We start from the raw sequence: 24,578 nt of genomic DNA on the forward strand, positions 1-24,578 counted from the left end.
TTGTTTGAGCTACCCCGCCACGTCAAGGCAGTCTCGTATGGGGAGTCCTACTCTACGTTTTTTATATTCGCTGTGCCATTACGGCCTCCTAAATGTATAAAAGCAAGACCTCATTACATGCACACTGTACCTCAAGCATTTCAGAATCGCTCCTATGGCACCAGAGAGGACAAGCGCAGATAAAGATTAGCCAGGTCCATGCAGACATTTCAGGTCCAACCTCCACACTGCCTGTCCAGCACCACATGATAAAGGACGATCCAGGCCCAGATACAGGTGCGTAATCAAATAAAGCCTAGGGCAGGGCAGGGCTGCCGTTTAATGTGAACAGCAGCCTAGATCAATCACTGAGAAAACAGAAAGAATGGCGTACATGACCCAGCGCGCACGGCTACAGTGGTGGTCAGCCACAAAACCAATATCAAGAAAAAAGAGGGGGAGAAGCCAGCGCTGCTTGTGGTCAGAACGTAATACAAGAAGTGTGAAAACACACATAGGTTTCAATCTGTATTCAAAAATGAGACATTTAGCAAAAAATTGATCAATTGTTTGAGCTACCCCGCCACGTCAAGGCAGTCTCGTATGGGGAGTCCTACTCTACGTTTTTTAGCTCAAACAATTGATCAATTTTTTGCTAAATGTCTCATTGATTTCTCAGTGATTGATCTAGGCTGCTGTTCACATTAAACGGCAGCCCTGCCCTGCCCTAGGCTTTATTTGATTACGCACCTGTATCTGGGCCTGGATCGTCCTTTATCATGTGGTGCTGGACAGGCAGTGTGGAGGTTGGACCTGAAATGTCTGCATGGACCTGGCTAATCTTTATCTGCGCTTGTCCTCTCTGGTGCCATAGGAGCGATTCTGAAATGCTTGAGGTACAGTGTGCATGTAATGAGGTCTTGCTTTTATACATTTAGGAGGCCGTAATGGCACAGCGAATATAAAAAACGTAGAGTAGGACTCCCCATACGAGACTGCCTTGACGTGGCGGGGTAGCTCAAACAATTGATCAATTTTTTGCTAAATGTCTCATTTTTGAATACAGATTGAAACCTATGTGTGTTTTCACACTTCTTGTATTACGTTCTGACCACAAGCAGCGCTGGCTTCTCTCCCTCTTTTTTCTTGATATTGGTTTTGTGGCTGACCACCACTGTAGCCGTGCGCGCTGGGTCATGTACGCCATTCTTTCTGTTTTCTCAGTGATTGATCTAGGCTGCTGTTCACATTAAACGGCAGCCCTGCCCTGCCCTAGGCTTTATTTGATTACGCACCTGTATCTGGGCCTGGATCGTCCTTTATCATGTGGTGCTGGACAGGCAGTGTGGAGGTTGGACCTGAAATGTCTGCATGGACCTGGCTAATCTTTATCTGCGCTTGTCCTCTGGTGCCATAGGAGCGATTCTGAAATGCTTGAGGTACAGTGTGCATGTAATGAGGTCTTGCTTTTATACATTTAGGAGGCCGTAATGGCACAGCGAATATAAAAAACGTAGAGTAGGACTCCCCATACGAGACTGCCTTGACGTGGCGGGGTAGCTCAAACAATTGATCAATTTTTTGCTAAATGTCTCATTTTTGAATACAGATTGAAACCTATGTGTGTTTTCACACTTCTTGTATTACGTTCTGACCACAAGCAGCGCTGGCTTCTCTCCCTCTTTTTTCTTGATACAGCTCAGCAGTCAGTATCACACAGGAAAGGAATAGATACATGGCTCAGCAGACAGTATCACACAGGATAGGATTAGATACACAGCTCAGCACACAGTATCACACAGAATAGTATTAGACACCCGGCTCAGCAGACAGTATCACACAGAATAGGATTAGATACACGGCTCAGCAGTCAGTATCACACATGATAAGATTAGATACACAGCTCAGCAGACAGTATCACACAGAATAGGATTAGATACACGGCTCTGCAGTCAGTATCACACAGGATAGGATTAGATGCATGGCTCAGCAGTCAGTATTACACAGGATAGGATTAGATACACGGCTGAGCAGTCAGTAACACACATGATAGGATTAGGTACATGGCTAAGCAGTCAGTATCACACAGGATAGGGTTAGATAGACGGCTCAGCAGATGGTATCACACAGGATAGGATTAGATACACTGCTCAGCAGTCAGTATCACACAGGATAGGATTAGATACACGGCTGAGCAGTCAGTAACACACAATAGGATTAGAGACACAGCTCAGCAGAAAGTATCACACAGGAGAGGATTAGGTACACAGCTCAGCAGACATTATCACACAGGATATGGTTAGATACATAGCTCAGAAACAGGATGTGCCAAAGGAGAGGACATTTTCATTCCAAGAACTCCACTCATTCCATCTGATTTGTTTTTTTATTTTAAATGCCTCCAGTTTCCAGTTCAACTGCTATTTGCAATGTCCATTAACAATGCTCAGGGGCAGTCCTTGAAAGTACTGCTTTTCTCATGGTCAACTTTACATGGTCTGTTCAAGAGTTGTAACTGCGAAAAATCTGTTCATCTTTGCACCGAAAGGAAAAACCAAAAATCTTGAATGAGTTGAAAATAAAATACTATCAATACTTGGGTAATCGTTTAGTTAATTTGTGTTGCAAATCTGTAGTGTTGAATATATGATGTGAAATGTTTTTATGTTCAATATAATCATTATAATTTGTTATAACTAACCACAGTTGGTTACTATGCCCAGGCAATGCTGGGGTCTTCAGCTAGTTATACAATATAGAGTCTCCCTATGGGGGTGCATTATAGTATATAGAGTCTCCCTATCGGGGGTGCATTATACAATACAGAGTCTGCCTATGGGGCTGCATTATACAACATAGAGTCTTACTATGGGGGGTGCATTATACAATATAGAGTCTGCCTATGGGGAATGCATTATACTATAGAGAGTCCGTCTATGTGTGGTGCATAATACAAGATAGAGTCTGCCTATGGGGCTGCATTATACAATATAAATTCTCCCTATGGGGGGTGCATTATACAATATAGAATCTGTCTATGGGGTGCATTATACAATATAGAGTCTGCTAGAGGGGACTGCTGTCAGGAACACCGCACTGCACTTGCTCACTGAGCCAGTGCATGTGTCCTGAGTACAAAAACAGTGCTCAAAGATACCTGTTGAACAGGGCAACAGCGGAGACGATGCGTGCTTCAGACTATCAGGACCTGAAGCACGTGACTGCTGGGGGTGTGGCCTAAGCGCTACAGAGCTAGGAGCTGCAGGGAAACTCCTAGAAAGGTAACTACAGGACAATGTTACCAAGGGGCATAGACAGAGACAGAAACCAGATCAAGCCGCGTCAAAGCGTGAGATAGCAATACAGTACCAAAGGGTTAGACAGAATGGATTGTCAGGACGTAGCAATAGATCAGAAAACCAGAACGGGCAATAGACGGTACAATAAGGACAAACTGTAACGGAGTAACGATAGCCAAGCCAGGAGGTCAGAGCCAGAAAAGACAATAGTACCAAAACGAGAGACGGAGTACAGACTGAGGGAACAGACCAGGTCATACACGGGAAGCAAACAAGCAACGCAGAATACATGCACACCAGGGGTCAGACACACCAGAACAACAGTATAGCTGACAGAGAACCCTGGTAAAGAGTGAGTATAAATACCCCTCCGAGATCCAGAAAGAGGCCATGAACACTTAACCCTGTGAGTGCAGGGCAAGAACCCTGTTCAAACCATGACAGTACCCCCCCTTAACGGGGGGGCCACTGGACCCCCAGGCTTGTCTGGGTATCTGGCGTGGAAAGCCCGCACCAGACGATCGGCATGCACCGAACTGGCCGGAACCCATGACCGATCCTCCAGAGAGTACCCCTTCCAGTGTATCAGATACTGGAGTCTCCGGCGCACCCACCGGGAGTCGACAATGCATCCTACTTCATACTCCAGCTGCCCCTCTACCAGCACTGGCGGAGCATTTGATGAGGGATCCTCTCTCACCGTCCCCACAGGCTTTAACAGGGACCTGTGGAAGACATCAGAAATTTTAAAGGAGGTGGGAAGCTGCAGTCGGTAGGCTACTGGATTAACAGCCTCCACAACTTTGTATGGGCCAATAAACTTGGGGCCCAGCTTAATAGATGGTATCTTAAGCTTGATATTGCGGGTGGATAGCCACAACTTCTCCCCTACTGCAAATGCTGGACCTGGCCCCCTCCTCCTGTCAGCAAACCGCTTATAGTTTTCCTGGGCCTTGGAAATATTCCTCTGAACCTCCCTCCAAAGAATTCTAATACATTGTGTCGCACCCTCAGCTCCAGGACAACCTGAATCCATGCGGGAAAACTCTCCAAAATGTGGGTTAAACCCATAGTTGATCTGAAAGGGAGACTTCCCAGTAGATTGACTCACACGACCGTTGAATGCAAACTCTGCCATGGGCAATACCTCACACCAGTCCTCCTGCCTGGAAGAGGCCAGGCATCTCAGAATCTGCTCCAACGATTGGTTCGTGCGCTCCGTCTGTCCATTAGACTCTGGGTGGTAGGCAGAGGAGAAGGACAACAAAATCCTCAGCTTTTTGCAAAAAGCCCTCCAGAACCTGGCTACAAACTGTACCCCTCTGTCTGACACCACATTCATAGGCACTCCATGCAACCGAATTATATGCTGCATAAATAAGCGGGCGACGGTGACGCGGGGAGAGCTACAAAGTGGGCTTGTTTTGAAAACCTATCCACCACCACCCATATCACCAAGTTGCCCCTGGAAGGAGGAAGATTTGTGATAAAATCCATGGACAAATGTGTCCATGGTCTATCCGGAATTGGCAAAGGCACCAACTCCCTGGCCGGCCGGACCTGAGAACTTTTAGAACGAGCGCACACCCCACATGCAGTCACAAACTTTTTAATATCTGTTACCATAGATGGCCACCAGAAACCCCTCGCAATTGCCCCCCGGGTAGCTGCAATCCCAGGGTGAGCACTCAACTTAGGATCGTGAAATTCCTGCATAAGTCCGATACGGAAACGTTCCGGTACAAACAATTTACCCGGGGGTTTACCAGTCGGAGCCCGAGCCTGGGCCTCCAAAATCTCTCTCTGTAACTCAGATGAGATTTTGGCCACCACTCCTCCTGGCTGAAGAATGGAGGAGGGAGGTTCTGGAGGGGACACCGAATCAAAGCTTCGGGATAAGGCATTAGCCTTGATGTTTTTAGATTCCGGGCGGAATGTGATGGTAAACTGAAATTGAGAAAAAAAATGCACCCACCGAGCCTGTCTGGGGGTCAATCTCTTGGCAGACTCGATATAGGCCAAATTTTTGTGATCAGTGATGACTGTAATGGGATGAATAGCCCCCTCCAGGAAATGCCTCCATTCTTCAAAAGCCAACTTTACCGCCAACAACTCTCAATTGCCGACATCGTAATTTCTCTCGGCAGAGGAAAATTTTTTAGAGAAGAAGGCGCAAGGCCTCAGATTAGTAAGGGTAGGAGGGCCCTGAGACAAAACTGCCCCCACCCCTACTTCCGAGGCATCAACCTCCACGATAAAAGGTCTTGACGGGTCGGGTTGTACCAATACAAGCGCTGAAGAAAAGCACTTTTTTAATGTCATGAAAGAATTTTTTGCAGCTACACACCAATTTTTTACATCAGCTCCCTTGAGAGTGAGGTCCGTTAGAGGCTTTACCACCTGCGAGAAGCCCTTAATAAATTTCCTATCAAAGTTAGCAAAGCCTAAAAATCCCTGCAACCCTTTCAAGTCATGAGGCTGCACCCAATCTGTAACAGCCTGGACCTTCTTAGGATCCATGCGGAACCCCTCCCCTGACACAATCAACCCCAGAAAGGATACTTCTTGCATGAAAAATGAGCATTTTTCCAACTTGGCATGCAAATGATTCTCCCTCAGTCTTAGGAGAACCATCCGCAACTGGTGGAAGTGAGATTGACTGTCCATTGAGTACACCAGAATGTCATCCAAATAGATAACCGCAAAATGACCAATTAAATCAGAGAAAATTACATTAATAAAATTCTCAAAAACAGCAGGAGCGTTGGTGAGACCAAAGGGCATAACCAAGTTTTTGAACAGCCCTTCAGTCGTCAGGAATGCTGTTTTCCATTTGTCCCCTTCCCGGACTCTTATAAGGTTATATGCCCCACGTAAATCCAGTTTAGAGAACCACTTGGCCCCGGTGAGTTGGTTACATAGATCAGGAATTAGGGGGAGAGGGTATGTATTTTTCACAGTAATTTTGCTTAATTCCCGAAAGTCGAGGCACGGCCGCAAACCACCATCTTTTTTCTTAACAAAAAAGAAGCCCGCCGCCGTGAAACAGAAGGTCTAATATGCTCTTTGCGGAGACTCTCGGTAATGTACTCCTTCATGGCTAGACGTTCGGGCCCAGACAAATTGAACAGGTGAGCCTTGGGTAACTTGACTCCAGGGACTAGATTAATGGCACAATCAAAGGGTTTATGTGGTGGTAGCACCTCAGCATCACTTTCAGAAAATATGTCTTCAAAATCTTTCAGGTACTCCGGAATACCTTCCAGATCGACGGACGACACTGACACAGATTTTACTGGGGTGACAAGAGTTGTCAAGTTACAACATAGACCGTTAGCCATACAACCCCACTGAATGATCTCCCCCGTGAACTAGTCAATAGTAAGATTGTGACTTTGAAGCCAAGGCATACCCAGTACCAGTCCAGCCGGCAGATTATTTAGAACAAAACACCTTAATTTTTCTACGTGAGTGGAACCCACTTTCAGCGAAAAGGTAACAGTCATGAAACAAATTCCCTCCTTGGTGATAGGAGAGGAATCAATTGCCACAATTTTAACAGGACCTTTTAACCTGACTGTCCCTATCGTATGAAAAGTCACAACTTTGGCATCGATCAGATTAATAGAAGAACCACAGTCAACAAAGGCGGTAGTCCCAGCCGGACCGCCTGTAAGTTCTACTTCCACCGGAAGCAGAATTTTAGTAAGTGAGGAAAAGGGTACCTGGGAGTCTGGGCAACCTCCTCGATTGTTACCCAGACTCAGTCGCTTTCCTGACGGCTTCAATGAACAAGGGCAAGAAGGGCAGTTCCTTCTCCAATGTCCAGCGGATCCACAGTAAAAGCACAATTGGTTGTTTCTATGGCGTCTCCTCTCTTTTTCCTCCAATGACGTGGCACCAACCTCCATGGGCTCAGGACTAGATGCAGAGTCTCTCTGATTGGAGAATAAAGGGGTCTCCTGCAGCATGACCCCTCTTGCCCGCAGCCTACGGTCCATGCGGACAGCCTGGATCATAGTGTCCTCCAAAGAATCCGGTGGAGGATGAAGGGCTAGAGCATCTTTCAAACGTTTGGACAGGCCTCTACAGAACAAACCCCGGAGGGCAGCATCATCCCAGGAGACCTCCGCTGCCCAGCATCTGAACTCAGAGCAGAACCATTCAGCTGAGTGCCTCCCCTGTGTCACACTCATCAACATATCCTCTGCCAGACGCACTCTATCAGGCTCATCATAAATGTGCCCCAGAGCCTCAAAGAACAAATTCACAGACATACGTTCAGGAGCAGAGGAAGAGAGAGAGAGAAAGCCCATGCCTGTGGAGCCCCCCGAAGTAGGGAAATGACGACCCCCACCCTCTGGAACTCATCCCCGGAGGAGCTGGGCCTCAGAGAAAAAAAAAGCTTGCATGCTTCTCTGAACGACCTGAACTCCCTTTTATCCCCTGAGAAAGGGTCTGGCAATTTGACCAGAGATTTGGGGGATGCCAATGACACATCTCTATCCCCAGCACTAGGAGCCCCTGCAGCGACAGCCCCCTGCACAGTATCCACCACCTGTTGCTGGGTATGAACCATCGTGCGCTGTTCCACATTAAGTTTGTGGAACATTTGGGTCAGGTGCTTGACCTGATCAGCCAAAGCTTGTATGGGATCCATGAGGATAACACACTTTTTTTTTTTTTCCTTTCCTTCAGAGGAAAAAAAACTGAAAGGGTCAAAGCACGAGATAGCAATACAGTTAGACAGAATGGATAGTCAGGACGTAGCAATAGATCACAAAACCAGAAAGGGCAATAGACGGTACAATAAGGACAAACTGTAACGGAGTAACGATAGCCAAGCCAGGAGGTCAGAACCAGAAAAGACAATAGTACAAGAGGCCACGAACACTTAACCCTGTGAGTGCAGGGCAAGAACCCTGTTCAAACCATGACAAGTGCATTATACTGTAGAGTCTCCCTATGGTGGGCATTATACTATAGAGTCTGCTTATGGGGGGGTGCATTATACAATATACTCTGCCTATGAGGAGAGTATTATACAAAATAGAGTCTGCCTATAGGGAGTGCATTATACTATATAGAGTCTGCCTATGGGGGTGTATTATACTATAGAGAAATATTGGGGGTGCATTATACTATATAGAGTCTACCTATGGGGGGTGCAATATACAATATACAGTAGAGTCTCCCTATGTGGAGTGCATTATACTATATAAAGTCTCCCTATGGGGGTGCATTATTCTATAGAGTCTTACTATGGGGTTGCAATATACAATATAGAGTCTCCATATGGGGAGTGCATTATACTATATAAAGTCTCCCTATGGGGGTGCATTATTCTATTGAATTTGCCTATGGAGAGTGCATTATACTATATAGAGTCTACTTATGGGGAAAGCATTATACTGTAGAGAGCAGTTTTCCCCAACTCCAGTCCTCAAGAGCCACCAATGGTTCATGTTTTCAGGATTTCCTTAGCATGGCCCAAATGATAATTGCAGTACTTGCACAGGCAATAATTCCATCACCTGGGCAATACTAATGAAATCCTGAAAACATGACCTATTGGTGGCTCTTGAGGACTGTTGTTGGGGAACACTGATATAGAGTATGCCTATGTGGAGTGCATTACACTATATTGAGGACTATCTGATGCATTATATTAAATGGATGTTATCTAGGGGACCATCTTACAGTGTAGAGATTACAGTGAGTGTGCCATCATTAGTGTTGAGCATTCCGATACTGCAAATATTGGGTATCGGCCGATATTAAAATAACAAACAACCAATATACTCCCTGATCCGCAGAAATCCACGAGTGTCCCACGACGATCTCCGGCAGTGCATCACTGAGAGGTGACTATACTTCACTGGTCTCACTTTATGGCAAAAGCTGTGTGGGAACTTTCTCACACAGCAATGCCAAAAGTGAGACTAGGGACTATTTTTTTTACAGTGGCGGAGGAATACAGTGCGGAAGGATACCTACCTCCCGTCACTGTATTCCTGGAGCCCCTAGAGAGCGGTTGCATCAGCTGCTGTTCTCCACGGGAGATCGTCGTGGGACACTCATGGATTTCTGCGGATCAGGGAGTATATTGGTTGTTTGCTATTTTAATATTTTTTACAGATGACACTGGCTTCGGGGATCAAAGTGACAAGTGATGGTGCGTATGTACTCTATGTTATATGTACTGTATATCTATATGTATGTATTGTATGAATGTATGTAGTATGTATGTAGTATTTATGTTGATTGTATGTATGTAGCATGTTGTATGAATGTAGTATATATGTAGTATGTATTATGTAGTATGTATGCATGTTGTATGAATGTAGCATGTATGTTGTATGAATGTAGTATATATGTAGTATGTATGTAGTATGTATGTATGTTGTATGAATGTAGTATATATGTAGTATGTATGTAGTATGTTGTATGAATGTAGTATATATGTAGTATGTATGTAGTATGTATGTATGTTGTATATATGTAGTATGTATGTATGTAGGATGTATGTAGTATGCATGTTTTTTTTTTCTTTTTTTACATCCAACACATTAGCCGGATGATAGGACTACTACTGTCCCATCATTGGCTAATGTGTCAATCACTGTCATTGTAGCAGGCATAGCCCGATGGGACTACAACGATGCCTGCACACACACAACCCCCGGCAGGCCCGCACAGACCCCCGGCAGGCCCGCACAGACCCCCGGCAGCCCGCACAGACCCCCGGCAGGCCCATACAGACCACCGGCAGGCCCGCACAGACCCCCAGCAGGCGGCACAGACGCCCGCACAGACCCCCGGCAGGCCCGCACAGACCCCCGGCAGCCCGCAGAGACCCCCCCGGCAGGCCCGCGCAGACCCCCGGCAGGCCCGCACAGACCCCCGAGAGGCCCGTACAGACCCCGCCCGCACACACACGCACAGTCTCCACCCACGCAACGCCCACACTCTTCCCCCCCTCCCGAACAGGATGTTCAAGGAAAGAAAGGGTTTATTTTCATTCCGATATTTGTGCCCCATTGACTTGCATGGGTTTCCGGTATCGGAATCGGCGATACCCGATATTTTTGGGGTATCTGTCTGATCCAATCCGATCCAATATTTCCCGATATCGGAAGGTATCGCTCAACACTAGCCATCATACAATGTTAGAGCCATCAAATAGTTTGGGGGCTACTAAGGGGTCAGTATGCTTTGTGAGTGGTACTGTACAGTGAGGGAGCATTAATTGCATATAGGGGCGCTGTACAGGGTGGAGACTCAGGACATTATTAAATGTAAAGTTGACACTTATTGTTAAAGGGGCACGCTGGTAATTGTGACTGTCAAAGGGGCACAAAGAGGGCATTATTACTTTCTAGGAGCCAAAATGGGGGCACTGTTTTCTAGGGCACTTGCACACAGCATTACTATATTCTAGAGGGTTGCTTTAGAATTTAGAGGGCACACTGAACCACACAGCAGGTGCAGTAATTGGGACACATAAGGCAGCTGCAGCGCAGCATTGGGGTATTAGCAGGAAAAGGAGTTTTTGCAGGTTGGGAATAGTCCCATTGGGGACAGTGATGAAAATATGAGACGTGAAATGTGTCTTTGTTTTAATCTCTGTAGTTGAGTCATGGCTAGAAGAAGTTGTCATGTGGGTCTGGGCCAGATGGAAAAGTCAGGAAAAGTGACTAAATCCATCAGAAAGAACATCAGCGGTAAGTCACTATCTATAAAGGTACTGTAATCACTTATATGTTCTATCGGGGTGCATTATACCACTATGGGGGCGCATTTTACTGCTATATATGACTGTGGGGGTGCATTATACTAGTATATATCACTATGAGGGTGCATTTTACTTTATTACTATGGGGGTGCATTATACTACTATGGATGACTATGGGGTGCATTATACTATTATATATGACTATGGGGGTGCAAAATACTTCTATATATGACTATGGGGTTCATTATACTATTATTGATGACTATGGAGTGCATTATGCTACTATGGATGACTATGGGGTGCATTATATTACTATATATGACTATGGGGTGCATTACACACTACTATGGATGATTATGGGGTCAATAATGGAGGGACATGTGGGCAATATGGAGAGACATGGGGGCAGTATGGAGAGACTGAGGCAGAATGGGAGGATAAGTGGGGTCCAGAATGGGAGGACACATGGGGTCCAGAATGAAAGGACACATTGGGTCCAGAATGGAAGAACATGTGGGGTCCAGAATGTGGGATATTATTACTGTAGGGGCTAATTAAAGGATATTATTTTTGAGGATACTGTTTTCAGTGTAGGGGAGGAGAGGTCCTGTTACTGTGCAGGGCGACTCGGTCGCTTTTTTCTTAATCTGACGTAGTCTAGAGGTTGGGGAAAAATTGGGGAATGTGCTCTAGATAACTGTTATTTTCTGCAGAAATGAGTCCTGGCTGGAAGAAATGATGAAGGTGTGTGCTGGATGAAGATGAAGGACTTCAGCTAGAGACATCAGCGGCGAGTCAGTGTGTAACACTGCACACTATATACATAGGTCCTGTGTATAATGTCACTGGTGATCAATGTATTATCTGTGCAGTGACACTATATACAGAGCTCCTCTGCATAATGTCACCTGTGGTCACTTTATTAACTGTGCACTGACACTATATACATACAGTACAGCGCTTGTCATGATCCAGGCCGGGTTTTGTATCCTGTCTTTCATTCCCAGTCTGATCATGTCAAGGGTTATCTTTTCTATGCCTCGTTCTGGCTTCAGGCTGGCTATTTCTCTTCACTACATCCTGCAGCCGGTGTCAGTTATAGTTTCTGCCTATGATGTGAGTAGCTGACTCTGTGTATACCCTGATTTGTCCTTCTGCTGTTGCTGACTTAGCCCGTGTCTGTTTGTTCCCCTCTTCCCGTCCCGACTGTGTGCCCCCTCTCATGTCTTGGACTCTCTGGTATTTGACTTGTCTTGGACCCTGATCTGCTATCTGTCTCTTGTCTTTGGCAATACTGCTCCTGACCGGTACTGACCCATTTGGCTTGTTTCTGACTCTGTGTTTGTTACTGCGCTACAGACTAATATCGACCTGGCTTGTTTGACTATTCTGCTGCCACCTGCTGGTAGCCTCACTGCTGTGCTGCAGGTCTGCTCTTGCTGTGTGCAGTCCTCCATCTACTCTATTGCCATATCATGGTGATTGCATCTACCTGCATAGCAGCAGCGTGACAGTGCTCTTTGTTGTGAGTTCATTTTGCCCTTCACCATTGAGGTCTGATGAACTCCCTCCTCTAGTGAAGGAAGGTAGTGAGACTGATTACCAAACACCTGGGCAGCTAGATGATGACTGGGTGGCTGGAATTGAGGACTGGATATAAGGCTGCCGACGCCCGTCTGGCTGGTGATTTTCCTGCTGGATTCTTGGAGACCAGTCTGATTCCTGCATCTCAAAGCTAAGTTTTTCTGCTCTGCTTTGTACTCTTCAGTTTTGCTTTTGTTTTGCCTTCTTTTTTGGGAGTTCTGCCATCCCCGGCCGGGTGTGAGCTGAATTCGATTTTTGTCTCTGATCTGTTGATCTTTTGCTCTTTTAGTTTTTCCCCTTTCTGTCTTTAGGCTATGTAGTTCTCCGGCTGTGATCGAGGGGTCTAGGGCACCGTAGGAACCCCCCACGGCTACTGCTAGTTGTTGTGGATAGGTTCAGGGGTCTGAAATCCGATAGCTGCCAACCTCTCTGGTTTTTCTGGACTTAGCTGGTATTTTGTTTTTTCCTCCTTCGGCGACTCATCATAACAGCTCTTGTGTATAATGTCACTAGTGATTCCTGTATTACCTGTACGCTGACACTATATTCAGATCTCCTGTGTATAATGCCACTGGTGCTCTTTGAATTACCTGTACACTGACACCATATACAGAGCTCATGTGTATAATGTCACTGGGGATCACTGTATTACCTGTAGACTAACACTATATACAGAGCTCCTTTGTATGTCACTGGGGATCACTGTATTACCTGTACACTGACACTATATACAGAGCTTCTGTGTATAATGTCAATGGTGATCACTGTATTATCTGTACACTGACAGTATATACAGAGCTCTTGTGTATAATGTCACTGATGATCACTGTATTACCTGTACACTGACACTATATACAGAGCTTCTGTGTATAATGTCAATGGTGATCACTGTATTATCTGTACACTGACAGTATATACAGAGCTCTTGTGTATAATGTCACTGATGATCACTGTATTACCTGTACACTGACACTATTTATAGTATTTGTCCCTTGTTATTGTTCATTTAAAAAATGTATGTGACACATTTGCTTAAAGAAACGTAAAAAAATGCCTAAAAAGAGTAGAGGATATTTTAACAAATATTTAATAGGTTAGAGTAGGGTCCTGCCAAAAAAGTCTACCTTGTCATGGTGGCAGCTTAAAAAAATCTTTTGTCCAAAACAAAAGCTGCTGATTATGTATGCGATCTGGTGTTAGATGGGAACTGATAATGTGTGGTTGGTGAGGACGTGGTGCAGAAGTGGAATTTTTCTATGAGTGGGTGGTGGAAGGTTCAAGGTTTGGAGGCGGAGCTGGGTTGGAGCCTGGGCAGAACCTCAAGGGGCCCCCAAAATTTTGGCAATATGGGGCCCTGAAACTCCTGGTGGCAACACTGGAAAAAGGCAAAAAATTTTTATTGATTTGCAAGGGTCGGTGCGTTTCTTCTGTCCTTGAACTGCTTTCTCTAGGCTAGTGTTACCAAAGTCAATCAACAAAAGCAAGGATGATTGGAAATATGTTGTCTGAAATATATGTGTATAAAACTATATGCAGTAACAGGACAATAAATAATGTAAATTCTGTCACTTTTGTGACCAATAGTTTAATAAATGAGATTTTATAATGTCAAAGACAGGGACCAACAGCCACATGAAATAAATAAAATTGTAGAACTTTTTCTTCTTTATACATTAGAAACGCCATGCATATTGTCTCTTGAATGCAGCACAGAGTGTTATTGGCTCTGTAGCTTTAGTGCTAAAGTCCTAAACACCTTGGCCATTGACATTCATTGTACTGTATTAGGTTGTAGTACAGGATGGTGTATACTTCACATCTGTGGATAATAATAATATTAATCTGCTAGTAATCCCTGCAATAGGTAGTGATTTAAAACCTCTGACTTCTCATAAATGATTTGATTTCAATTACTGGCATAAATATTAAGTCTGTACATTCATTGCTTGATTTTCAGAAAGCAGCATAAAATAATTACCGTATTTCTTACTTTGCGCTTGCTTGCAAAGTCAACATTTGTCCAAAAATTATCACGTTTTTACAGTGCCTTAAACCATTAACTGTTCTGGTACATACATAGTTAAGTTCACGGAATATATTAGCATAGGTTTTCCATTTTCTTTTGTTTCCTTTATTTCATTTACAAAAGATCCTTGGGAGACAATGATGAACTTTTCATCCACAACAGGCACATCGAAATGGACGCAATGACAGTACTGGGACTGAGGTACGAGCGAGAATTCACTTTCCAAGCAAGCTTTCAGTTTCTGAACAAGAAACCATGTCATGTCACCTGAATCACTTTCTTTTTTTTTCTTCTTTTTTTTTTTTTATTAAAAAGCAGTAGGCTTAGCTTTTCCAAAGTTGAAGAAGGTGGGTTCCTTGGCTTGAAATTACTTTAGCAACTGTGCCTTGAGGACCCTAATGTCATCAACCAATGATTTTAGAAGGAATGGAGCATTGTTTTATTTGCAAAAGACCACTGTTCAAATTAGACTTCACAACGCTGTTTGGATTTCAGCTTGGAACATACTGCCAAACATAGCCTGGATAAAAAAAAGATAAGAGCAATGAATACAGTGGCGCATGGGTATGGGTGGTGGACAAAGGCTATCGCGTTCCTACCCCTGAAAACTCCAATCGCGTCAATGTGAATAATGTGTAGTGTATAAGTATAAGTAATGTATAGTTATGTTATAAGTTATGTATAGTTTATAAGTAATGTTAATAGTGTACATTATGGGATAGCATAGGGTAAGACATAGTTTAGGGCTCAGCACATAAGATAGGTAGGATAGGATAGTTACTGTAGTTAGATGAAGTGATGTAAGGATATAGTTAAAGTTCGAAACAAGCCCATGGTGGGAGGGGCTTAGTGATAAGGAAAGAGACCACTTCCCGTAATTCTGCAGATAGGGACAAGTTCAGGTTCAAGTAGGAAGTGTATGTGAGCAGTGCTGCTGTTGTAGGTAAGCTACAGAAAAGGAGACATAAGCTGGAGTCACACATAGCGACTCACCAGCTATCCCGACAACGATATCAACGTGTCAGGATCGCTGGTGAGTCGGTATGTGATCGCTGGTGAGGTGTTACACAGACAGCTTCACCAGCGATCAGCACAGCAACGCCGAGCGCGCGGCGTCGCTGTGTTCATTAGTTACCAGCGCGCTGATGTAGGGAGCTGGTAGCTAACGTACACATCGGGTATCTAAGGGACGCACGTCCCTTGGATACCCGATGTGTACGTTAGTTACCAGCTGATCGCTGGTCTCCCGCCTGTCACACGCAGCGATGCGTGCTGGCCAGCGGGAGACCAGCGACAAAAGAAATGTCCAGCTGTTTCCTACAGCGATCAGCGATACCGGCAGGGAGGCCGGTCGCTGATCGCTGTCACACACAGCGATCTCGCTGGTGAGATTGCTATTGTGTCACAAAACTTGTGACTCAGCAGCGATCTCGCTAGCGAGATCGCTATGTGTGACGGGGCCTTTAGGGAGAAAGAAGTAGCATGACCTTGAAGTGACCGAAGAGACAGAGTGGCCTTCCACAAAAAAGGACGAAGTGTCACAAGAAAACTTTTTTTTGCAAAACGGTGAAGGTAACATGTCTAAACAGGACTGAGTTTATAGGACTAGTGAGGAACCCAAGCGGTAGATCCAGGGTGACAGTAGAGAAATAGGATGCGTAGCTGATGAACGGTTAGACTTGCTAATCAGGACTGTGTCGACAAGCTAGGCTGCGACAAACAAGTAGAAACAGCAGAAAATGAGTGTTCAAACCAGACACAGACACTCGATGCACTTTTGTTGTGGTCAAATAGTTCAGTACACCTTCCCACCTACTTGCTTGTCATCTATCTCCACCCTCCTCTGGCTCCTGTAAAGATAGGTACAGATAGATTGCAAACAAATAGGTGGTAAGGTGCACTGCCAAAAGTGCACCGAGGGCGTGTGCTTGGTTTGAACAGTCATTTTGTGCTGACAGACTCTCTTTAAAGTTACTACTTAGCTGATTCATTATTAATATTTTCAGAGTGTGTATACATATTGTCAGTTTTAACAATCTACCTTTTAAATAGCTCACAGCAGCTTTACTTTGTGATTTGACATAATTGTATTTTTTTAAGACATGCATCACATTGTTGATTAAAATACTTTTTTTTACAAGTCATAGCCATATAAGTTATACAGTAACGCAACACACGGCTTTTGAAAACGGATAGTAACATGGAGATTAATTTAAACAGAGTCCGCCATTGAGTGCATTTTCACTCACCTCTTCAAGATTTGGATAATCCTCACTGATTTCATCTTGTGTGTCCTGCACACAAATCTCTGTGTCACCAGAACCCTGAAATAGATGCTGGCGTCATTACTGATGTATTGTAACATGTTGGCAGAGCCACTTAATTGAGGAGTAATATGATGCCAGTAAAATATCAATATAAGTAGCTTACCAAGAAAGACAATAGTTGGGAAAAAGAAGTTTCTATATTTCCTAAGAAAAGTTACTGGTTTATTAAAAGGGTGTAGACGTAATGGGCTGGGATTGAGCGAACATACTCAGAATAAATCTAATATAGAAAGCTCAATGTGGGTGTGTATGTATGTATGTCCTGGATTGGCATCCGCACCGTCGCAGCTACAGCCACAAAATTTGGCACAGTCACACGTCTGGACCCCGAGAGTGTCCTAGGCTATGTTATGAGTCGAAATTTTAACCCTGCGTGTTCCAATTCACCAACAATTTTGCCCCTATCTATATAATGGGGGAAAAGTGAAAGGAAAAGTGTTGGAGGCAAATTGACAGCTGCCAGATGTGAACAAGGGGGACTGAAAGAATGAGAGCGATGGCGTCAAAGAGTATATACCGTACAGTTGCTAAGGTGGGGCCCTGACATGGGATACTCACCACACACGGGGATATGAACACACACACAAAATGCGCCACACACTACCACGTACCTCAACACATATACCACCCTCAGCACACATTTCACCACACATACACCAACCTCGCCACATAAAAGTCGAAACACAAAAGTTGCCACTCAAAACTCGCCACGCTGTCCCATAGCTGTTTAAAAGATGAAAAATGAGCTGTGATTGGTTGCTATCAGCAACAGTTTTCTTTGTAGACAGTTGTGGTAGCTGAGGCCTATTATTCTTATCATTTCTATGGTGTCATCGTCCTTCTGTAAAGCTGGAAATAACACAATTTATTACCGTGCCAACACAGACCACCCTCTGACACAGACTGCAGGGGGAGCCCAGTATCACACAGGATAGGATTAGATACACAGCTCAGCAGTCAGTATCACACATGAGAGGATTAGACACACGGCTCAGCAGGCAGTATCACACAGGATAGGATTAGATACACAGCTCAGCAGTCAGTATCACACAGGATAGGAATAGATACACAGCTCAGCAGTCAGTATCATACAGGATAGGAATAGATACACGGCTCAGCAGTCAGTATCACACAGGATAGGAATAGATACATTGCTCAGCAGACAGTATCACACAGGATAGGATTAAATACGCAGTTCGGCACACAGTATCACACAGAATAGTATTAGATACATGTCTCAGCAGACAGTATCACACAGAATAGGATTAGATTCACGGCTCAGCAGTCAATATCACACAGGTTAGGATTAGATGCAGGGTTTTTATGTGCAATATAATCATTATAATTTGTTATAACTAACCACAGTTGGTTACTATGCCCAGGCAACCCTGGGCTCTTCAGCTAGTAATAAGATAAATCCCAGCACAATATCCACTTTTTTTGAACAGTTTGAGATTCTAAAGGGCAATGAATTTTGAGAAAGGCTGCCATATATAGATTACAAAATAAATGGACCACAAGACTCACAGGGGTCAATTCATCAAAATGTTTACCACAGAAAATTGGCATAAAATACTTGCACCTTTTGGCATTTTCACACCAGCTTCAAGCAGCTGTGCCAAAATGGTGAAGCTGGAGAGGGGCTGGGATAGGGTATGGTTACGCCCGCCAATCAAATCCATGTAAAGTGGTGACTTTACATCAGAAATTTTATTCTATTCCCTAACATGAATAATACTTCTGGCGAGAAGCACGCCATTGATAAAATGCACCTAAATCATTAGTTAATTTGCACATCTCATTCCTGTATGCCCCACAATAAGACTGGTGTATGAAACTGCTTTCTATGATCCACTCCTGTTTAGCATGTTAAAGAGGTTGTCCACTACTTTTACTCAGTTGAAAATTGGGTCATGGTGGTGCTAACAGTAAAAATCCCCATACACTTGCCTTATAACTGCCTACTGCTACTCACTACTGCTGCAATTGTCCCCGCCGGGTTTCCTCTTGTGGCAGGGGGCATAAGGTGACCATTGCCGCCAAAAGAAAGAGCTGAATAAGATCTGATGGATCATGATTGGTGCAGCCAATCAGTGACTGCCAGGTATGGACTGGGGCTAAAATTCAGCCCTGGCATTTGAAATCACGCAGGCCCATGCCGTCCCTGTCCCCAGGCACCAGATGGGATATCTTACTAATATTACCCTGAATGGAAGAAAGCAAGATTTACTACAAGATCAATATTTCTACCGATACCCGTGGCCTGGTGGGGTTGTAAGAAGATGAGTCAAGATGGAGTCAGCGGTGTGCGGTACCCTTTAAGGCCAGAACGATCGGGGCTGTCACCACTGTTGACAGGGGAGTTTTCCTCTGAGAGGGAGAGACCTTCCTGTCAGACAGCAGGGGGCACAGGGCACAAAAGGAGACCTGAGCGTGGGAACGGGGGAGACTTGGTGGGAAGACGACAGGAGACGGTTGACCCCCTCTCTGCTGCTTCTACTGACAACTTCATTTTTCTTGGTCCTCCATGTGCTGACCTTGAGACTACTCGTGACGCTATTAAGTTATCGTCTGTACCAGCACCGTTGGGTACCTCTGTTTTATCTGAGAACCCGGAACAACTGTTTAGAGACTACTCCGAGAGACCGCGTGTAGTTGCGGCTTGTACATGTGCTCGTGACCCGTGCCCGGCGCCATTTCTGAGGCATTCACACAAAGGACTGCTTCCACGATCCAGCGTACCCAAGACAAGTAGGACTGAATCCTTCGGCACTGTCGGGCGGCAGTGTTACTTGTTTCTCCGTAGCAGAGCCAGAGACTTTGAATACACCGTTGGAGACACTGCCAGGAGATATACCAACCTACCTCTTGCCAGAACTGCAACTGATAAGTGTCCCGTTTAGTTTACATTTTCTTTTGCCATTTCCTAGTCATCCCTGCGTGAAGTATTACTTGTTATTGATTGTTTAGTAAATCCTTGTTAACCCCTTCTCTGTCTCCGGTTACCCACTGCATCCCGCATTCCTGCTTGTTTACTCCTTTACAGGGTAAGTGACGGAGTAAGCGACTTTGTGGTTATTGACAACTCTTAACAGTGTGGGTGTCTTGAGAACACTGATTCTGTTAACAACGTAGCAGACAAGGCAGCCCAGAACCAGACCGGCCCTTCTGGCACTTGCCAGAATTGCCAGATTGCCAGTCCAACCCTGGTGACTGCTCATTCACTGTAGCAGTGACATAACACTTCCACCAGAAGAAGCCAGAAGACTGGCAGTAATATAAAGGAACAGCTGAAGATTAGTAGGTGTTTATATGACTTTTTTTTTACTTTAGACCCCATCACTAAATCTATTGGACAACCTTTTTAATAAGCTAGCTCAAGCTGGAAAATTTACTAGTGAATAATTTATACTTATTTCTTCTTGATTTTGGCTTAAAAAAACACAAATGTAAAGAAATGAGAAAATTTACAATTTGTGGATGATGCCTAAACCCGCCATGGATTTGTTCGCTGATTGAATGGAAGACTAGAGACATGAAACAGCAGAAAAGTAGAAGAGATAACCACGTTACATGGTGAATTAGGATACAGAACATACTCAGGGTGCATTAAATGACTGCTGGACTATCTCACTAATAAGTAGTTTCAGCCATTTGACACACTCTCCTTCACATCTCCGACGTGACATGTAATTCAGTGTCAATAAACATTCATCATTATCCCGCAGAGTGCGACCTTTTTCTCTTGGAAACTACAATCGTCTTGCTACGAGGTCAAGCACCCGGGAGTCCTGGACGTGAGCTCTCCGCCTGCTGCTAGCCACGGACCTTAGCACGGTAACAGCGGTGCCGTCCGCTTTCTTGCATTGACTATCTCACTAATAACCTCATGTCTTTGGCATCTGGCTGACTACCCTCTGAAGTATGACTTGGACAGACTCATCTAATCCTCTAGTTTTCCATTTTCCCTTCGCCTACAAACAGGGAAAAGAGATCAGTGCTCTTACTTGTAGTTTTTTAGAACTTAAAAATGCATGTTATAGTTTGAAAAATATTCAACTCTTTTGTCTATTGGATAGATACCCTAATCGCTTGACATCTAATATTGAACTAAGGACCTGCATACCCGGCACAGATATATGGTATCTGTAAAGGTTACTGGCACCATGACAGAACCTGATAGACCACATTGGTATCAGACATTTGGCAGAACTCGTAATTCAGTTTTCCGATGCTACGACAGGACGGAAATGACAATGTACATGTGAATTCAGTCTTAGAAGCATCGCAAATTCAGTGGAGTAAAAGTCAAAAGCTGAGACCTTGAGTCAATGTTTGGTAAGGATGACCCTGAGACCTTATATTTTCTATGAAACTCAAGTCTTCCGTTCTTATCTGTGAATAGTATAGCAATATATCTATTACACACACCAGAGGAATGTACAGTAGAAGAATGTCAATATGAACAACTAATCTTATACTCGTTACAATATAAAAGCAGTAAATTCAATCTCTAAGCATACATGACTTCTAAGGCTACATGTCCTTCAGAAGGTTGGTGTGAAAGCTGCAAAGACTCCAAAAATTGTTTTCCTGGTCAGATACAAGATTCCAAAACAATCCAAACTGTGACTGCAATTATTCCTGGTTATAAACACAATAATCTGGAATTCTTTAATCAGTTCTGAAATCGAGCCAGCCTAATAGGGAAGTGAATGGGGCTTTAATTTGTTATGGAAAATATTATGTAAAATGTTACTATAAGATTATGTTATTGATCTAAGAGGCGTTTGCCAGAAAGACCCCCCCCTCCCGCCTCTGTAATTCTGGCTCAATTACCAGCCCTCCTCCTGCTTCTTCTACAGCTAAAACTTTTCTGTGTGACTTCAATCAAAGAAGCTGTCAGTCAAGCAGGAGAAGGCGGTGCTGGGCAGGGAATAGAGCTGGAGTGACACAGACTTAGGAAAGCACTTCAGCCTTATTTGCATATTAATTCAAATGCTGATTTCTCATTAATGGAGGAACAGAGTGTCCATGTAAAGATATTGCTGGACTTGTCTTTGAAAGAGCTACATGTGCTTATTAACAGTTTGGGGGGACATCCTGATGACAAATTCCCTTTAAAATGACAATTGGTCTAATCCTTGTGTGGATCTGCGAGCACATCCTTTATCGAAACCCATATGTTGGCCCTAGATTTCTTTTGGAGAAATCTGCAATATAAGACAGTCATGAGCTGTTTGTGGAAGAAAATATCTTTTTCTCTAATCTTGCACAAACTTTTTTAAAACAGTCAATTTGCATTGTCCAGTAATGAAGCAGTAATATCCGCTAATTGCACCATAGGACATTTTTAGTAGTGTCCAGAAAGACAGTAGTTCCAATTATTAGATTTGAAAGATGGTGAAAGTTTCTTATTTTGGTTGCTTCATTGGCAGCATTCTCACATATATATGAATCATAAGATAAGATACCTTCTCAGATGTTATATGCCTTGTTCCTGTATTATTTGCCAGGGCATAAAGAACAGCATCATGTACAGTAAGGAAGAGGTGATCACGGCTCAGACCGCCCTCAGCAAAAACTCCACCAAGTTCAATGTCGTCATATACTTGAGCTGAAAGACAAAATGTTGGGAAAAAAATCCTAAAAGACCATAACTTCAAGTGTGAATCAGTCCACAGCCTTTGCCTGTACGTCCATGATTCATTGCTTGGTTTTGCCATATCTATAGACATTGTACAGCAGAGCAGGGATTCCCTGTGCATGGTCATATAACGCCTCCACAAGGCACCATGTTCTCACTTGGTAGCAATACTTCTATTGAAAAATGTCTCATAATATGGCATGCAATGCTGTAGTATCGCAGCTCGCCCCCACTCACCTTGGGCTTCATTCAGACATCTGTGAACAATGTTCGTGTACTACCGTGTTTCACAGATAGAGCACAGACCCATTAGAAAAATTATGCACATACAGTGGGGCAAAAAAGTATTTAGTCAGTCAGCAATAGTGCAAGTTCCACCACTTAAAAAGATGAGAGGCGTCTGTAATTTACATCATAGGTAGACCTCAACTATGGGAGACAAACTGAGGAAAAAAAATCCAGAAAATCACATTGTCTGTTTTTTTTTCATTTTATTTGCATATTATGGTGGAAAATAAGTATTTGGTCAGAAACAAGCAATCAAGATTTCTGGCTCTCACAGACCTGTAACTTCTTCTTTAAGAGTCTCCTCTTTCCTCCACTCATTACCTGTAGTAATGGCACCTGTTTAAACTTGTTATCAGTATAAAAAGACACCTGTGCACACCCTCAAACAGTCTGACTCTAAACTCCACTATGGTGAAGACCAAAGACCAAAGAGCTGTCAAAGGACACCAGAAACAAAATTGTAGCCCTGCACCTGGCTGGGAAGACTGAATCTGCAATAGCCAACCAGCTTGGAGTGAAGAAATCAACTGTGGGAGCAATAATTAGAAAATGGAAGACATACAAGACCACTGATAATCTCCCTCGATCTGGTGCTCCACGCAAAATCCCACCCCGTGGGGTCAGAATGATCACAAGAACGGTGAGCAAAAATCCCAGAACCACGCGGGGGGACCTAGTGAATGAACTGCAGAGAGCTGGGACCAATGTAACAAGGCCTACCATAAGTAACACACTACGCCACCATGGACTCAGATCCTGCAGTGCCAGACGTGTCACACTGCTTAAGCCTGTACATGTCCGGGCCCGTCTGAAGTTTGCTAGAGAGCATTTGGATGATCCAGAGGAGTTTTGGGAGAATGTCCTATGGTCTGATGAAACCAAACTGGAACTGTTTGGTAGAAGCACAACTTGTCGTGTTTGGAGGAAAAAGAATACTGAGTTGCATCCATCAAACACCATACCTACTGTAAAGCATGGTGGTGGAAACATCATGCTTTGGGGCTGTTTCTCTGCAAAAGGGGCCAGGACGACTGATCCGGGTACATGAAAGAATGAATGGGGCCATGTATCGTGAGATTTTGAGTGCAAACCTCCTTCCATCAGCAAGGGCATTGAAGATGAAACGTGGCTGGGTCTTTCAACATGACAATGATCCAAAGCACACGCCAGGGCAACGAAGGAGTGGCTTCGTAAGAAGCATTTCAAGGTCCTGGAGTGGCCTAGCCAGTCTCCAGATCTCAACCCTATAGAAAACCTTTGGAGGGAGTTGAAAGTCCGTGTTGCCAAGCGAAAAGCCAAAAACATCACTGCTCTAGAGGAGATCTGCATGGAGGAATGGGCCAACATACCAACAACAGTGTGTGGCAACCTTGTGAAGACTTACAGAAAACGTTTGACCTCTGTCATTGCCAACAAAGGATATATCACAAAGTATTGAGATGAAATTTTGTTTCTGACCAAATACTTATTTTCCACCATAATATGCAAATAAAATGAAAAAAAAACAGACAATGTGATTTTCTGGATTTTTTTTTCTCAGTTTGTCTCCCATAGTTTAGGTCTACCTATGATGTAAATTACAGACGCCTCTCATCTTTTTAAGTGGTGGAACTTGCACTATTGCTGACTGACTAAATACTTTTTTGCCCCACTGTATGTCCATTTTTGATCCGAATCAAAAATCAAAATCACG

The 24,578-nt window shown here is 44.1% G+C and overlaps 1 protein-coding gene and 1 long non-coding RNA gene across 3 annotated transcripts in view; one reads left to right on the forward strand and one right to left on the reverse strand.

Annotated features, from left to right (window-relative positions):
* Positions 1–709: 709 nt before the first annotated feature.
* LOC141099122 (uncharacterized) overlaps positions 710–24,578 on the forward strand; it is a 117,808-nt gene continuing 93,939 nt past the window's right edge. Inside the window, exon 1 of the long non-coding RNA XR_012234417.1 lies at positions 710–1,418. This is a non-coding gene — a long non-coding RNA (uncharacterized lncRNA). The remainder of the gene's footprint in view (positions 1,419–24,578) is intronic.
* SLC26A9 (solute carrier family 26 member 9) overlaps positions 14,154–24,578 on the reverse strand; it is a 147,596-nt gene continuing 137,171 nt past the window's right edge. For both annotated transcript variants that reach the window (XM_073587235.1, XM_073587234.1), the window contains exons 19-21: positions 22,425–22,567; positions 16,873–16,947; positions 14,154–15,143 (exon numbers count right to left, since the gene is read on the reverse strand). In XM_073587235.1, the coding sequence (XP_073443336.1) occupies positions 15,096–15,143; positions 16,873–16,947; positions 22,425–22,567 (266 nt within the window). In that variant the 3' untranslated portion in view covers positions 14,154–15,095. The remainder of the gene's footprint in view (positions 15,144–16,872; positions 16,948–22,424; positions 22,568–24,578) is intronic.

The sequence above is a fragment of the Dendrobates tinctorius genome, unplaced genomic scaffold, assembly GCF_039654945.1.
Source record: "Dendrobates tinctorius isolate UK_male_01 unplaced genomic scaffold, ASM3965494v1 ptg000098l, whole genome shotgun sequence".
Classification (NCBI taxonomy): Eukaryota; Metazoa; Chordata; class Amphibia; order Anura; family Dendrobatidae; genus Dendrobates; species Dendrobates tinctorius.